The sequence below is a fragment of the Amphiura filiformis genome, chromosome 16, assembly GCF_039555335.1.
Source record: "Amphiura filiformis chromosome 16, Afil_fr2py, whole genome shotgun sequence".
Classification (NCBI taxonomy): domain Eukaryota; kingdom Metazoa; phylum Echinodermata; class Ophiuroidea; order Amphilepidida; family Amphiuridae; genus Amphiura; species Amphiura filiformis.
This window is the reverse complement of record NC_092643.1, coordinates 40772048-40784750: the sequence shown is the minus strand read 5'-3', so window position 1 is coordinate 40784750 and position 12703 is coordinate 40772048. Positions and strand designations below refer to the sequence as shown.

General features: G+C 36.3%; 1 protein-coding gene across 1 annotated transcript in view; it reads left to right on the top strand.

Moving 5' to 3' along the window:
* Window positions 1-12703, top strand: part of LOC140172642 (uncharacterized) — a 102401-nt gene that overhangs the window by 38345 nt on the left and 51353 nt on the right. Inside the window, 3 exon segments of the mRNA XM_072195775.1 lie at window positions 8665-9472; window positions 9526-10279; window positions 10365-10601. Coding sequence (XP_072051876.1) covers window positions 8665-9472; window positions 9526-10279; window positions 10365-10601 — 1799 coding nt within the window.

The following is a 12703-nucleotide window of genomic DNA, read 5'->3' as shown; positions in this document are numbered from 1 at the left end:
ATCCTTCAAATCCAAATTAGAATCCTTCAAATCCAAATCATAAATCCTCCAAATCCAAATTAGAATCCTCCAAATCCAAATTAGAATCCTTCAAATCCAAATTAGAATCCTCCAAATTCAAATCATAAATCCTCCAAATTCAAATCATAAATCCTCCAAATCCAATTCAGAATCCTCCAAATCCAAATCATAAATCCTTCAAATCCAAATTAGAATCCTCCAAATCCAAATCATAAATCCTCCTCCAAATCCAAATGAGAATCCTCCAAAGCCAAATTAGAATCTTCCAAATCCAAATCAGAATCCTCCAAATCAGAATCCTCCAAATCCAAATTAGAATCCTCCAAATCCAAATTAGAATCCTCCAAATTCAAATCATAAATCCTCCAAATCCAATTCAGAATCCTCCAAATCCTAATCAGTTTACAATTTCTTTATACACTCCATGAGTATGCAAACTCAAATTTTGATGCAATTGGTGAATCCAATCTTAGAATGTCAAATATTGTAAAAGGCTTGTAAATTTAAAAGTGCACTCCTAGTAGAACATCCATGATTGTGTTTAGTTCTAAAACAATACAAGCAAAGGCAATCGTTTTTCTGTGCGATGTCTGTCAGTTATATGTTTAGCTTATGCTATGATCAATGTTTGGATATATCAGTCTTGTATGTGTAGGGCATGTGATGTGTTTGTGTGTGCCATCATATCTGGGTTGAGCATTGAGTGAATCACAAAGCGATCACTACAGATATAGATAATTTAATGGGGATTAAACCATGATGGTTTTCCAGGGTCTTGTGCTCATTGCTGACTTACTTGTATGCCCAGTCATTACCTGTTGTGTTGTCATTAGAAGACTCGTTCAGATTTGTCATAGTATTTAGAAAAACATTGACCTTGTTTGTGTCAAATCTTCAAAATTTATATAATTTGAATACCGTATTTCCTCGAATAAAAGCCCCTGGGGCGTTGCATTTTCCAAAAGGGGGGGTTATTAGAGGTCATTTTTAGCACAAAAATTCCCGTTAATATCATTACGTAAGCTTAAAAGTCACGCTAAAATGACAATTATTGCTGCTATTATAGACCATGTGAGCAACTTGGTAAGCTTACTACACAAGATAGCATGGAAATATCGGCATTTTTGAAACATCTTGGTTGAAAAAAGTGGTGGGGGCGTTTATTTGAGGGGAGGCGACTATTCAAGGAAATACAGGGATTTTTCAGAACTCCTTGATGTTGTCCTTTCAAGGAAGGGTACCCAAAGAACCTGCTCAGAGTTCCTTGAATTTTGTAATGAAAGTCCCTGGAAATGTGTGTACAATCTAGAACTTTGCATGATGTGTATAATCAGGGTTTGATTTACTTTGAAAAAATTGAATAGCAATTTTTTTGTGAAAACATCATTTGTGTGACGTTAAATGATATTAGCATTATGTTTTCATTGTAAAAAATTGTTATATAAGTTTAAATTTGTGTAGCAGGTTGTAATTATAAGAACTCTCAGTTTTGGAGACCTGAAACATTTTCAGAAAACTGAAAGGTGGAATGTTAGCTTCATTACTAAGTGCTATAAAATATGACAAATTACATATAGTCCAATTTAGTTTTTATTTGTAAGCAAATTTCAATTGATCTTGTGGACTTGCAGCTAAGTCAATATGGACCTGCTAGCTTCTGTAAAGGCCCTGAAGGAAACCAAATTGACAGCTAAAAATAGTGGAAACACCCACATGCCTTGCAATTTCAAGTTGTTCATATTCCAAAACTTCACATCAAGATTGTTTATTTGTTTATGCTGTTCATTTGTTGTCACAGACACGCATGAGTAAGAATAAAAAGGGATTTTTTTTCTCTAAATTCTTTTTTAGTGGAATAAGTGATACAAGCAAATAGTTTTGAATACATGTGATAATGTGACAGTCAAATACAATTGATGTGAAAGTCGGGTTGACGAGTACAATGCCACTGGTGGGCGATAAAATTAAGTTACCACGGTAGAGTGCAAAACTGTGTAATGGCTAAGTTTTTTGTTTGTTTTTTCTTGGTTGATTTAAAGGAGTGGTTAGAAGTTTTTTGTTTGTTTTTTCTTGGTTGATTTAAAGGAGTGGCTAGTATTTACATGTATACAGATAACAGAGTATTGTAGCTGTCCCATTTTATATATTTTTGGGACAGTAAAGTTTGGATTGCAAGGAAGAGTAGCAAATCTCATTAAATAATTACTGGTGTATGTTTTGATTTAAATAATATTCTGTGATGTTTGATGGATTTAGCATTCTGGTCCATTGCTGATGTGACAGACCCTTGATCCTTGTCACTAACCGATTGCACTCCAGGCCCTTGGTGCTGGCGGGCTCAGGTGGCGCACACACTATTTCAGGGCACCACTGAGTTGTATTACGAATTGGATCATAGTAATTTCCGATGTATATCCACCACATGTACATTACATTGTACATTTACCCACCCACCCGCCAGTATGTGGATCTCAAACTAACAGATGCAACATGTAAATGCATCACAGGTACAATGTATGATGCTGTTAATGGTAACACAATTTCCTTGAATAAAGAAACCTGTAAAAAATCCTCACCCACATCCTTAAACCCTCAAGTGATATTTTATGATACAAGATTTCTTGTTCCTTTCCCACCGATATTGAGCTGCTTGACATTTTGTTTCCGGATAAAGCAAAGTCGCTTCTTGTTATCGCTTGTAATCATGAAACCGTGCAAACTTGCTTGTAGAGTGGTGCATGTGTGGATAAAAATGGGCTATTCCAGTTGAAATCCATACTCCCTATGGAAGACATGACCCTAATCTGCTACACAGGGGGAGGGAGGTGTAGATGATGGAGTCACCCATTTGAAATTCACACTTCCTGCATGGGAGAGTAAGGTAATGTTTTCCACAGGGGGTGTGTAGATTTCAAGTGGAACAGCCCAATGCACAAAGGAGCACCATCCTATTTCTATTGAGATGATGAAAGTGAGAAAGTACCTACTTAGTGATGTATTCAAAGTTACTGATGCGCTTTTCTTCCATTTTGAGTATATTCTTTTAATTGCAGTTTGTTTAGAACATTTGAGAGATGGTATTGATCATGCCTGAAAATATGCCGAATCCTAAGATATTTTGGCATTTGGATGCAGGGGTCTCATTCTTGTGCGTCCTGGACCCCTTTTTATTTTGGACCCCTTAAATTACAAGTTGAAACTGACTAACAGGTCCGATCAAAACTTCATGGATTCCTTAAGTTTTAAGATGCACAGAAGCTTTTATCATGTGATACATTGCCGAGTTGCTCATAAAATATTTTTGTCATTGTAGATACAAAAAAGAACCAATTATGACAAAGAAAACCTAAGAAGTCTTCCAAATAGAGCGTTCAAAAATCATGAAAATAATCGATCAATACAATGGCAACGCAATAACAATAACATCAACTGTGACAAGCTACCACGTATTCCTGGTTGCACATGTGAACCCCTTAGATTCTCACTGGACCCCTTAAATTTGGGTTTTGCAGGGCTTAAAGGGTTCAGAAAAAAATCAACTGGACCCTTAACATTTTTGAGCTCGCGCTGCCCCTGGTTGGATGTAATTTTAGCATTTGGATGTAATTTTGACACTTGGATCTAAATTTGATATTTAGAAGCATTTTTTTTTTTTTTGGAGGGAAATTTTGCTTCCTCAATAAAGAAATATGTAAGGAAAAATGGGAATATTGCTATTTTTGCTGAAAATTTGGCTTATATCTTCTTGGTAAATACAATTTTTATTCCGAGACCTGGTATTGATGCTACAAAAAAAATGTAGTGTGGAAGATAAAGCAATTGCAATACCTTGTACATCGTAATACTTTGCAACCAGGATATTCGAGAAAGATTAATTTGATGAAAATCAAACAAAGGTACATCTTGTTTACAGGAAGCTATCTTATGGTGACTATATCCATAGATTATAGCAAGGTCCAAAAAACACCTTGCAAGAATCAACCATTGTTTTAATTCTTCTGAAGTTCAATACATGTATCATACCTTATAAGGACATATTTTGACCAATGCAGATCTGTCGTTCTCAAATTAGGAATGCTAGTTTTAGGTTAGTTTTAAGAACTGCAGAGGAAAATGTATTTTACTGCGTTGAAAAAGGATTTACGAAGAGAGGTTTTCTGGAAATGATGAATTTTAATGTCAACGTGTTGGGAAATATAGAGATAGGCAGAATGTAAATAAAATTGATAGTGGAAATCAATTTTTATCGTACTCTAATAGATAACTTCTAAGAATTTGTATTAAAGGAGTGGAAAATATGTTTGATATGTGATATACATGCTGCTGCTTTTTGGCAATGCCATTTGCCCAAAGGGGAGGTGGTACATTGTAGGGGTGGTTACTACGATATTTGTACCCTTGCCTCTGATTTTCAAAAATAGATGAATATGCTTACTTGGGATATAGTCAGTGGTGCCAACAGGAATTTTTTTATCGGGGGGAGGGGGGGCAAATCAACAAATTTTGCATAAAATTGCTGCAAAAATTGGTATTTTTCTTAATTTTTGGTTTTTACTGGGGGCAAGAGTTCTGACGGGTATATAGTAGGGGTCTCTTCTTTCCAATGATACCAATAAATTTTAGGCCAAAACAAATCTATACATTCTAGGGAAGGGATAAATAAGGGTATGTGCTTTTGTTCTTGATTTCATTTAAATGAATTCATCCCACTCTCTTTGATTTTTGTCCTTTCTTTGCTTTGCTTTGCTTTGTATTTTCCGTCAGTAAAGTACATCTGCTCTCCTTTCCTAAAAAATAATGTTGTGGTTACATTTTAACTATGAAAAGGTTATGTCATCAAATTTCAATGTAGAATTGGAAAGACATGATGTCACAAGAGTAAGAACTAGATTAGTATGTGAAAAACAAACAAACAGCATATTTTCTTAATCATTTTTTATGAAAGTTTCATGAAATAATCACTTACAACACTTTATTTAATCATAATCAAAACATAAAGATTTACTATTACCCACTTAACTCTGAAACAGCGCTAGCCAAGGTTGTTTTATCTTCCCACACATACAGTTCTATGAATCGAATAATATGAGTTCTAATGAAAAAGACTTTTTTTTATTAAAGCTCCCTTGGTTTTCCTCCCTCCATAGGTGACGTGCGAGTTGAGATTTGAGTATTCGTCGGAAGAAGGCTATCTACATAAATGTATGAGATAATTACATCTTGTGTATAACTGTGAGCGTGGAATACTATGAAAGCGTGCATGAGGATGAGAGATAGTCTTGCTGTAACAATACAATCACATTATATAGTTCTCACTTTACCATTAGTATCAGTATCAGCGTCAGCATTGTGTCTGGTATTATTGCTATCTGTGACTTTGCACAGCCTTACGGACGAGCGGTGCGGTCTGCGTGTACTCGCCACTGACTGAGCATGGAGAGAACAAAAATGGTGTGTACGCAACTGTGTGTGAAAGCAGAAACTTGCCAATGTGCGGTAGTGAAATTATTTTTGTGTGTGGATAAATGTTAAGCTTCTTGAAAGCAGCGTGTACTTGACATTTGGTTATAAGTGATGTGTCTTGGCTGCAGTCTTTTATATCGTGTGTTATTTTTGTATTAAATTGGTTTATTTCATTATGATGCATTTAGTGTCAAACCTTTATTGCGTGATTTTATAATTAAATAGTATGTTATTGTTGTTACAATGTGTATGATTGATAGGGTAATTTTGCAAGTTGTGTCTGTCTGTTGTTGGTAGTGAGAAAAGCTTATATAGCACACATGTTATGGTTGTAATCAGAGATGCCAGTTTTCAGGTTTTAACCTGAATTCAGGTTTTTTGTGAGTTCAAATTCCTGTGTTTTTATTTATTTTCAGCCTGTTTTGGGGCTTTTTGGCCTGCATTCACGCGCTTTTCAGGTTTTTTGAGTGAAACTGACTGGCATCTCTGTGTAATACACAAGAAAACATTAGGATGCATGATTGAAAGGCATTTTTATTGTAAATATTGCAAGAAAAAAACGAAGCGTCCTTTAGATGGAAACAAGAGTCTATGTGTTTGTACTAAAAATCAATTGCCATATTGCATTGAGATTATTTTGAAAGTTGCAAGTTCATAAAGCATGCTAGCTCTGTATTTAATGCTCGTCAGCAAATTAAATCTTTGTAGTTGCGGGTTGATATGACAGACAAATTTGATGGCAAGATTTAGTCGGTACTAAATTTTTATCTAAAATTAGAATACACATATCGTGGAGGTTTATACATCCAGGCGGGTGTATATTTACCTCTGACCTTCATTTACATTTTGTGCTGGTGATGCTGAAATTGAAATTTGTATCAGACAGTGTTGGATGATAATATTAAGTGCTCGCTAAATTATCTGCAGTTACTGTCGTATGTTTATTTTCAGGCCGTAATTCTGTTAATATTATACCTTTGCAAGGCATGATGCAAACATTGCATTCTGTGCATTGCATGCATGTGTACTACTGATCAAGATGTGGACACTTGACAGTTTTGTGTTGGATTTGTATTAGGCAAAATAAAAAAATAAACATGTTTCACGTCCCCTCCCGCTTCCTTTTTTTAGGTTTCCTCAAATAGTTTTTTATTTTTTGAAATTCAGTTATAACTTTTCAAAAAATATGTCTAGGAAGTTGGAATGCTTTCTATAGCCTTGTTAAGAGACAAGAAACATTTTAGGAAGGTTTTGTGCTCATTGGAGGGGGTGTAACTCTCAGAACAACAAATAAAAAAGGGCCTCCTTCTTTTTCCAGGCATTATTGTATACGCTAAAACAGCTCCAAATATGGGTATTTACACCAATTTTGCGATAAAAAATAGAAAATAAAAAGACCCCTCCTCCTCCTTTTTTTCGTTTACCCGGACGTGAAACATGTTTTATTTTTTACTTGGCCTTATGAGAATTTGTTCTCCCATATGGATGCGTGTAGGTTAAACTATTTAGCACAAATACTTCTTTAAAAAGGCCTGTGTTTATAATACACAAGAGCACAGGCCTATCATTCTAATAATAATGTAAAATCACTTTTTGTTGTCAATTGGAAATAGCTACATGTATGCAGCATGCATTTCATTTGCATGCCAAGAGTTATGAACAAATTTAGCATTTTGCTGCCACATTTATACGTGCAGGTTGGAGAGTCGTTCACCACAGTGCACGGATGGACGGATGTGTGTTGAACAGCCTGGAGACAAAATCATTTTAGTCAAGATGAATGTATATAGGTGTACTTTGTATTTTCTCACAACCTAGATCTGCAACATTATTTGCAAACTCCATGTAATACACCTACGCTATATTTTGTGTATGAAATGTGATTTCATTTTACAAATTCAAAATTATTTTGCAGTTATGCAGAATACAATTTGAGAGACATTGAGAACAAATCTCTGCGTATTATAGCCTGCAGACAAATCAATTCAGCAGTCGGTTAAAATAGGAAAACTGGATTGATAGACGGGTAAATTATTTGCACGTAAAAAAGCTATTTCGGGCAGGTGTTGTTTGTGAGGATTAATTTGTTGGTGTTTTTGAGGAGTTCAATTGTCATAGGGGGTGCAGACATTGTGATGTCACCAAGTACTAGTAAATGAAGTGGATGCTACATGGATATTGATTAAAAAAAATAATCTAAAGTAATGAATTTTTGTTGGCTTTTTTTCTTTTCATACATTTTAGCATTTTTATTAGAAAAATATAATTATTTTAATACCATACCTAGTTGTTTTCTATTAGTGTAGGGAGTCGACTAGGGTGTAATGGTACCCAACCCCATAATTCATAATTTGTAATAAAATTATCGGGGGCTTTCACCTGGATAGTCATGAACATTCTTCAGGGGGGACTTTCACCTGGATAGTCATGCACATTCTTTATACCAAATTTGTCAGAATATAGAATATTTTGTACAGCTGGAATAAATTATTTTCCTGCATAACATTCCACATCTATATAGTATAAAAACAAAAAATGACTTGCATTAATTACTAGATACACATAGAATTGATAAACAATTATTATTTCCTTTGAATTGGCTATTGATTTGAACCTGGGATCTCTTGGGCATCAGACAACAGTCTTACCAACTGAGCTATCAAAGATTCATTGAAGGATTAAAACAGTGCTCTTTCATAAATTTCATGGGTGTCAGAAGCATTTTCCGCTTACAAAAACTGTATTTTTGTGCACTACCTCCCCCTCCCATAAAGACCACACTGGAATCAGTGCTCACTTACTTTGTTATTGGAATGATAGGTGAGAGTTATTCTCACCTATTCATGATTAAAATGTTTTCAAAGTCAGTACTCTTCCTATCTGAGCCCTGATCTATGTGATTTAAGGGATGAAATCAAAACTCAACCAGCGGTTGACCACTGGTTCAGTCTGGTTTCCATTATTTAGAATAATAGAAACCTGACAGAACCACCGCCGTTCGAGTTTTGATTTTAAAATGTATAATTCTTGAGTTCCGTATAGAGTCTCAAATTGAAAGATTTGTTGCAGTGCTTTTAAAAATGCTTTATGTGTGTACAATATGTGCACATTGTACATGTAGTGAACTAGTGATTATGATTTATACTAAACCCCATTTCATTTTCTTGTTATATTTTTCAGGAGTACAATGAAGGAATGCTATGGCAAGAAGAGAGAGACCTCCGAAGGGCTCTGTACGCCTCACTCCATCCCGGTCGCTTAAAAGACTCCGACGATGAAGAGGAAGGCGATGGCCACGAGGTGAAGCTGTGCAACAACCATGTGTGTCACCCATCCAGAACCAACTACGATGCTGCATCCTGTACTTCCAATTCCACCGCAAGAACAGTTACCTCAGCTCCCGCTACGCCGACCGTCGGGCACGGTCTGGCCATGCCTGGGAAGCAGCCGTTCAGTACTTCATCAGCACCTGTCACACCTACCATGGGAAGCGTTGCAGCTCCCACTATACCAACACTAGCCGCCGAGAAGTCTTTACCAACATCTACCTCGGATGACGACCTTGCGAGGACTATTGAGAGAGTCATCCAAAATGGTATCAAGGCTTTGGCAGAAGCGAAGGAGAAGAATAATTCTTGTGTCAATAACCATGTGGAGAAGTGTATAGACAAATTGGACCTTAAGGAGAAGGTTAAAGAAAAGTTAGACCTTAAGGAAAAGATTAAAGACAAAGCAAAAAGGAAAGAAAAGGTGAAGGATAAAGTAGAGAAGAAAGAAAAGGATAAAGAAAAGTCAGATCGGAAAGACAAAGAAAAACAAGAAAGGAAAGAAAAGAAACACAGGGAAAGGAAAGAAAGGGACAAGGACAAAGCAGAAAAGAAAGAGAAGGACAGGTCGGAAAAGAAGGAAAAAGACAAGTCAGAAAAGAAGGAAAAAGACAAGTCAGAAAAGAAGGAAAAGACAAGTCAGAAAAGAAGGAAAAAGACAAGTTAGAAAAGAAGGAAAAAGATAAGTCGGAAAAGAAGGAAAAAGACAAGTCAGAAAAGAAAGTGAAAGACAAGTCAGAAAAGAAGGAAAAAGACAAGTCAGAAAAGAAAGTGAAAGACAAGTCTGAAAAGAAAGACAAAGACAAGTCAGAAAAGTCAGAAAAGAAGGAAAAAGACAAGGCGGATAAAAAAGAGAAAGCCAAATTGGAAAAGAATGACAAAGACAAGTCAGAAAAGAAGGAAAAAGACAAGTCAGAAAAGAAAGTGAAAGACAAGTCTGAAAAGAAAGTGAAAGACAAGTCTGAAAAGAAAGATAAAGACAGGTCAGAAAAGAAAGAAAAAGACAAGTCAGAAAAGAAGGATAACGACAAGCTTGAAAAGAAAGAGAATAGCAAGTCAGAAAAGAAAGAGAAAGACAAAGATCAATTGGATAGGACAGAAAATGGTCAAAGTAAAGCAGACAAGAAAGAAAAAGTCAAAGAGAAGTCTGAAAGGAAAGCCAATGAAAAGGTTAAGCCAGAAAGGAAAGACAAGGACAAAGATAGGACAGAAACAAAAAATAAAGTTAAAACAGAAAGAAGGAAAAAGGACAAAGACAAGGTTGAAACAAAGGACAAAGTCGGACGGAAAGTTAAAAATGACAAAATAAATAATTGCAATAAAGGGACACGAAAAGTGTCAAGTAGAGAAAGACTAATGGCTAAAGCTAGAGAGAAACAAAAGGAAAAGGCCAGACAGAAACTAAAAGAGAAACTAACCAAAAAATCAAGGATGACCAAGGAGAAAATAGTGAAAAAGATCAGACGGAGGCGAATGAAAGACCGGAAGTGCAAGATGAAAGGCATGGAGAGAATCACGAGCATGGTGACGAGATCGCGAGATTTGACCATCCAGCGGCTTGCGAAGCCAAGAAGAGCGGAAACAGAAAATGGCGATGGAGACATTACGGAATAGGAGCAACCAGCGAAAGACGATGGTGCAGAGACGGCGAGAGTCCATGGCTGAAGTACTGCTGAAGAAGCAAATTATGGGAAGTATGGCCCCACCACTCAATTATGCTGCAATGAAGAACAACACCTCAGGGACAAAAGGGGCTCAAGGAGCCTCGAATACTGCAATTAAAACAAAAAAGTGAGTACTTACAAAACCTGTGTTTCAAGTACTGGTATTTGTAATGGTGTATAGTGCTTAGTACATAATTTGACTGGCAATGTCCAGCGTCGTCAATCCACCTTGAAAAGTGTGTGTGTGTTTGTGTGTGGGGGGAGGGCATTTGTCCTTATCACAAAATGGCTAAAAAGAACAAAAAATGACTAATTTCCCCCAAAAAGTGGTGGGGGAGAGGGCACCTCTCTATCCCCAGGATTGATGCCCACGGCAATATCAGCATCTCTTGACACAGAATGCAAGCATTGGTAAAATTGTGTTGTCAAAAAATGTGGATGCGGAGGAACACTGTTGACCCTCATGAGCAACATCCAATCAATGCAAAGTATTTCTTGTCCAATGCGCTTTTGTCAGCCAGATATCATTGTGTATCGTATTTATAGTGAATAATGTGTTTGAATGCAACATTAAAGGGGGTATACAGCAATTTTGACAGACAAAATAGATTTCAGTTTTGACATCCGGCAGTGAAAACCAAACTTTTTTTACACCAAAGGTTTCAGCAGTTTGATTCAAGGAGAAAGGTAAACAATATCAAAAAAGAATTGTCTGTATATGACAGAGATGCCAGACTTCAGGAAATTTCCTGATTTTAGGAAATTTTGCTGAGATGTTTATGTGCAAAAGTATTCACAAAAGTAAATTTTCAGGAAATTTTCAAACATTTCAAAATTACGGTACTCTTATTTTTCCTATAGAATAAGAAGAAACAACTTTTGAGTCAAATTGAGTACCAGGGTAAGGTTTCTTAAATCACAATGTACAGTTGCATCTTTACGTAGTGGTTTCAAATTGAGAATAATTTAAAATTAGACGTCAACATTACTAAGTCTTTGTATTTCGCTTACCTGGACCGTTTTTAAGGAACTTCCTCATCATCAGCCGATGTTGCTAGCTCTGATGTTTCTTGGAAACCTTGTGTGATGTCATCTGATCAGGTTGGTCTCTAGCTGTGTCCAAGAAACATCACTTTACAACATCGGCTGCTGATGAGGTTGAATATGAAGAAGATGAACTTCTGAAGTTCCTTGAAAGCATTCCCGGTAAGCGAAATATCATTTGTACATGGTGGTTATAAAATGAAAATAATTTACAATTTGACGTCAACATTACTTCTATATTTCGCTTACCTGGAACTTCCTCCTCGTCATCAGATGTTGTTAGCGCTGATGTTTCTGGAAACCTAGTGTGATGTCATCTGATCAGGTTGGTCTGTAGTTGTTTCCAAGAAAACATCTGAGCTAACAACATCGGCTGACGACGAGGAAGTTCCTCGAAAGCGTTCCCGGTAAGCTGTTTCCAAGAAACATCAGAGCTAACAAAATGGGCTGATTGGTGATGAGGAAGTTGAACTTCCGAAGTTCCTGGAAAGTGCTCCCAAGGAAGTGAAATAGACAAGTAGTTTGAAGTCTAATTTTGAATTATTCTCACAATTTACATTCATTTCTATCAAAAATAAAAAAGGCCTTGCCATTTTCAAAGAATGTATTGAAGGATTACATATGGTAGAGGTAAACATGTAAGGCACACAAAAGACACAGTTTATTATTAGTATGTAGCACAAAGAACATTAATGATCATGGAGGGGATTTCCCAGATTAGTTGCAATCGGAAGTGAGACTGAGATTCATGTGCAATGGGTAGGTTGTATATTTTCCCTTGAGATAAAGCAGATTAGTGTAACAAAATACAGGACTTATTTTATCATGTCTTTGCCTTTTGTGTACGAATATTGCTTAATTGCAAAATGAAATAACAAGAGAATGCAGCTCATCTCTCTGATGAAGAAACCAGGTGTCTTGGGAAATCTTGATGCTATAAAAACAAGGATAATAATTATGAAGGAGTAAAGCCTACGAAATAGAAATTGATCTAGATTTGATTTGGGATTTATCATTCAGTATTATGAATACCTTGAGCATCATTTATGATGGATGCTGGCTGTATAAAAGTTGCCATAGGTTAAGTTAGAGGAGCAGGTTAGCCTTGTGGTTGAGTGCTCGCTTTACACCAGTGAGGTCCCAGGTTTGAGCTCCGGCCGTTTCCAGATGACAGGTTAGCCTGGT